The 5,361-nt window shown below is 33.6% G+C and overlaps 1 protein-coding gene across 1 annotated transcript; it reads right to left on the bottom strand.

The window, feature by feature from the left end:
- Positions 1–3,261: 3,261 nt before the first annotated feature.
- On the bottom strand, positions 3,262–3,929 carry LOC106294355 (thionin-like protein 2). Its single transcript, XM_013729908.1, has 3 exons — positions 3,827–3,929; positions 3,596–3,760; positions 3,262–3,323 (listed from the first exon to the last, which is right to left on the bottom strand). Exons 1-3 carry the CDS (start codon positions 3,927–3,929, stop codon positions 3,262–3,264), a joined length of 330 nt encoding a protein of 109 aa, XP_013585362.1.
- Positions 3,930–5,361: the final 1,432 nt, after the last annotated feature.

The following is a 5,361-nucleotide window of genomic DNA, read 5'->3' on the forward strand; positions in this document are numbered from 1 at the left end:
ATTGAGCATTTCTAATGGAGAGGGAGGGGCATTTCGAGTTAAACTCCGTCTCATTAACAATCGAGACCGGCGTGCTACTAATCAACAACTTATATCTTAAATCCGTAAAAAGGTCTGAAAGTCGACTTTTATATAAATAATGAAATAAATCCATATATCCTATAGTCAAAATAATTGAAATAATCGTCAAAATAATAAATAAAAGTCTGAGAAATAGAACAAAGGAAAACGCCCAAAAGCACCAGCTGTCCGATCAATCTCCTACTCGTCAGTCTCACCTGAAAGGGGCAAATGAGGGATGAGTAACGAGGAAGTCACTCAGTGAGGTATGGGATACTAAACCTGAAGTCCATGGACCCGGACAGAGCACTCCGAATAAATATAATTTAATCCTAACACGTTGCAAACATGGTACCTAAAGTACCCAAAGATCACACAACAATCCAAGCGAGGTGCACACTCGCTGCCCACTAACAGGCCAAAGCACCACCGAATATGTGCTCGGTAACACACGCCCGTAGACGATTTATCGACCTCGAAGCCTTAGCACAACAGGTCGACTAAGCAGTGCCGCAGCATACACCACACCCAATGTATTGGTCCCCAGCCGACACACAAAATTATCTCCATGGTCGGCTAACACCCAAATCACCTCAATATACTGTATACATATATATTATCAATTATAAATGAACAAGCACTGTTGAACCATCTAACACCCTAGTTCCGGTTTAAGCGAAGAGCCTAAAATTAAACAAGAAATGACAGACTCGATTTCACACAGACAGAACACATTAGAAACAAATTATACTTATTCGAGGTCCTAAGCCGTGTAAGAGAAGCTCGAGAAAAGACCCTCACCTTAACAACGTGGAAAAGTAGTAGCTATGAACTCCAACTGCTCAAACAGACCCCAAATCTGAAATCAGGGCGAAAAATCGAGTCAGAACGCCCTTCGAACGGTTAAAAACGGATAACCGGCGATCTGGTCAAAGATCAACCTGCTGGTCAAAGGTCAACCGACCAGAAGTCAACCTGCTGGTCAAAGGTCAACCCTTGACCAAATTGAAATCGAATTGAACCAATCGGTTTACCCAAACCAAAATCGATTCCAATTAGACCAAATCGATTTTTCCATAACCGAATTTAAATCAATTTTAACTACCGGTTTAACTTAACCAATTTAATTAATTTAAACCAAAAATCGATTTAATAAATAACTGGTTAACCTAAACCGAACCGAAATCGATTAACCCAACTGGTTGACTCGCCGAGTCGACTCGGTCGAGTTGCCGAGTCACCGGCGGCGGAAAAAGGACGGCGGCTTACCAAAATTAACGGCGGCGACGGAACACGGTGCGTGGTGGTGGCGCGTGAGATCCACTCGCGGAGCGTGTGGAGGACGGCGGCGGCGCAACGACGCGGGAGAAAAGCCGCGCTTGACGGCGCGTCTGGACGACTCTCCGGCTGATCTTCCTGGTCTCGACTCGTCTTGACGTCACGATCACGATGGTGGTCGTAGAATTACGAAATTCCAAATGGTTAGTGAGTTATGATTGATTGAATGAACGGCCGTTTTAAAAACAAATCGGAAAGATGATTTCCGGTTACCTTCGTTTGGGATCGGCGGTGAACTGGTCGATCTCGGCTCTGGACGTGGTGGTGGCGGCGGTACGATCTCAGGTGTGAGTGACGGCTCAGTCTCTGTAGAGTTACAACGCTTAGGGTTTCTGAAGAATAAAATAATGGGGAATAATGGTTTATATATGGGACTCACCAAGGGCTTCATGCAACACTAACGGGCTCTGACGGGCCGAAGTGACTGAGCTGGGAATTGGGTCGTTACACAAAAACTTTCTTGAAATAGATATACTAGATTTCATATATAGTTATTAAAAAAATCAATGAATGTTTCCTTAAAGTAATTGTGAGCTACGTTGCACGGAAGCTTCATCTGAACCGGAATCGGAACCTTGTGGAAGCTTACGGAATATCGCTTCCAAAACGCTTCTAAAATATTTTCTTTAAAAACACGTTGGAAGCTTACGATTCCGTTTTGGAATCACGCTTTCATTCTTTAAAAAAAACACAATATCTTATATCAATAAAAATATAAAATTATAGTTTCAATTTATATAAAATCCAAATTTTAATAGTATTGAATAGAGAGAATAGAAATATACATATATTAAAATTAATACTATAACTTATCTTTATGCATTGAGGTTTTATTAAAGATAAATCATATATTCAAATATATTATTTCAATTAATTATAAATTATTAAAAATAATTAATATAATATTTTATTTTAAATTTAATTTATGTGTATTTTCATAGTTTTAATATGAAATCATTTCAAAATTGTTATATATGATAAATACTTTATTTTAAATTTAAATCATATAAGTTTTAGTTCTAGATTTTTTTTAAAAAATCTTATATATGTATATGTATGTATATATATATATATGGATATGCTTCCAACTCGTACCGTCGTACTCGTTTCCTAATTTTTTTAAAAATCTCGCTTTTGCGCTTCCGTTTCATCGTACCCGCTTCCGTTTCCATGGAACATAGATTGTGAGATTGGCAACTGATGAACATTAAAGCCAGAGTATAAATTACACCGAAGAAGTTAAAAGTGATTGGAATGCAAATTATTGGAACCTATATAAGAGACTACGTTACAATTTCCATTGAGGCGAAGTTATCGAAACATAAGATTATGTAGATGAGTATGTACTCTAAAAGAACAAAAAAATATACCAAACCTACTTTACACACTCACTCCACCATTATTGGAGTGAAAAGATCTTAATGTTAATATAGTGAAGTAATTGTATCAATATCTATACATAGACTTGGTCCTAACATCAGATTGGCTTGTGCTTAATACATTAATATATTTATTAAGAATTTAAGGGTACAAAACTTAGAGAAACCGGTAGACAAGTGATAATATTGATATCTTATCGATAAGATTATATTGTTTATTGTGGAGGGAACGAATCATTTCAGTTGATATATTACAATTATATAAGATTGTCACAATAATATCAAACATCCTTTCTTTTTATCATTTTTTTTTCTTTGGTCCATAGTTTCATATGTTGATTAGCTTTTAACACAAATAATTTCAATCTGAAAATTCGTATTTATTTTGATTGAATATTGTAGTGATACAAACTACACTAGTTCATATCTTTTGATACTCAGACATCTATTTTTATCATAACTAAAACATTTAATAAATTTGCGTCTAGCTCTTGTTGGAGCACTTGTCTGAGCATGAATCCACACAGTCCACAACTTTGTCTACATCTGCTCATTCCACAAACAACAACAAAAAACCATCAACTAAGTAATTGTTAACTAAGATCCATAATAATAGATCTTATGTATGACAAAAAGAAAGATAATATATATATATATATATGGCTATTAATCAATAAGATATTTTCCTATAATCAAGAAAGAAAATGTCTTTGTATTAATCAAATAAAACAGCTTTATTAGAAATAAATAAATAAATAAAACTTACTGGAATTTATTAAAACAGCTTTATTAGAAATAAATAAATAAATAAAACTTACTGGAATTTTGGGGAGAAGAAAGAACAAGACAATGATGAGTAGCACAACCAAGTTTACAGAAATAATCATTATGATCGATTTTTTTGTTTGCCAAAATCATTTGTAAAGGAGGAGAAGAAATATTTGATGTTGGAGGAAGAAGGCAAGTCATGAGACAAGTGAATGGACACATCAAACCAGTGGGAAACCTCTTCTCGATGGCACAACTCACTATACAACCTGGAAAACAACTTCTAAAAGGATTAGCTTGAGCTTGAGCCTCTGTATAAACGACAAAGTTCCCAATGACTATCATCATGGTAATGAACATTATGGTCATTCTTTTGCTTTCCATTTTTTTGGTTTGAAGAGATGATTATAAAATTGGAGGTAACTTAATTGTTTGTTAATCGTGGAGGTTGTTAACTTATGTTGTGAATGTTTGTTTATATAGGGATTTTGGAAGTTTCTACATAATAAGCTAGTGACAGTAAATAAAGAAACAAATCTTATGTAATAGTTAACACTAGGTGATATCCGCGCCCTGCGCGGAGTGAATGGATTAAAAGAGATTATAACTTTTAATCTATAGATATTAGAAATGCAAAACTTATAGTCACAAGATTACATATTATATAATGAGTTGAGACCCACCATAAGTGTTTTGCTTGCAAGATCGAATTTGTAATGAAGATTTGGGAAGAAGAATGTGATGAGTAGATGTGCTCAAAACAACCTATTTATATATACGATGAGGAAGGATTAGATTTCAAATGATGAAATCGTATGTGATTCGGATGAAAGCTAATCTATAAGAGTAATCAAAAACTTATATAAACTAAATTATGAAGGAAAAAAAAACACATACAATAGAATTATTATTTTCATAAAATAAAATATACATATAAGATAAAACGAAATATAAGCAGTAAACTAATAAAATTCTTGAAAAACATGAGCAAGGACACCATAAGAAACACACTTAATGATGACGTTACTGTACTCATAAAACATGAAATTGCAACATATGTGATAGAATAACATAATAAAGTGAAATCACGATGTTATCACCTAGGTAAAATGACAATGTTACCACCTAGGTAAAATCAGAAAAAACTAATGTTTTGGTAACAATGTTTTGAGATATAGACTGTGGTGAGGAGATGTTAACATCGGCTGCATATTTATATACAAGAAGTTTTGGGTCTAGGGTTTGCTATCTTTATTCGAAATCGCTTTAAATATATGTAATATTCAATAATTAATACTGAATAACTTGCGCTACAATTCTATTTTGAAACTCGCCTTATTACTCCATTTGCGAATTGATCTTTCAAAATCAGAAAACATTTTATTCTTATTTTTAATATAAGGAAACAAAGATTGCAGCTTGATTGAAAAAATCAATCGATCTCAAATCAATAATCAATTCTGATTTTGAAACTTTTCATTTTTCGTCGCAATTTTTGTATTGAAATTATTGAGTTCAACTCCTATAACATTCATTTATTCCAATAGCGTCATATTTATCTTTATACATTCCTGATTTGAAATATCATGGAGATCATCGTATGTCCCATTAAGTGTTGTGTGATTGACAATCCCTTCGTTTAGGTGAAAACTTATATTATTAAGAAAGTAGAAAAATATTGTAATATGTAAGTTTTAATATATATTTCTTTTCACCAATGCCATTATTGCTGTAAGAAAATCTTTAAAATGCATAGCAAAGATATTTATAATGCATAGCAAGGATTTCATGTACACTATATCTTTAAAATGCATAG

Source organism: Brassica oleracea, chromosome C5 (assembly GCF_000695525.1).
Source record: "Brassica oleracea var. oleracea cultivar TO1000 chromosome C5, BOL, whole genome shotgun sequence".
NCBI lineage: Eukaryota > Viridiplantae > Streptophyta > Magnoliopsida > Brassicales > Brassicaceae > Brassica > Brassica oleracea.

What these genes read in the sequence shown, in the direction of transcription:
- LOC106294355 (XM_013729908.1), bottom strand. Translation starts at nt 3,929, where the DNA reads ATGGAAAGCAAAAGAATGACCATAATGTTCATTACCATGATGATAGTC. An exon ending in TCAAGCTAATCCTTTTAGAA is followed by an intron (nt 3,761 to 3,826) that starts GTTGTTTTCCAG and finishes GTTTGATGTGTC; the next exon opens with CATTCACTTGTCTCATGACT. An exon ending in TTCTTCTCCCCAAAATTCCA is followed by an intron (nt 3,324 to 3,595) that starts GTAAGTTTTATT and finishes TGGAATGAGCAG; the next exon opens with ATGTAGACAAAGTTGTGGAC.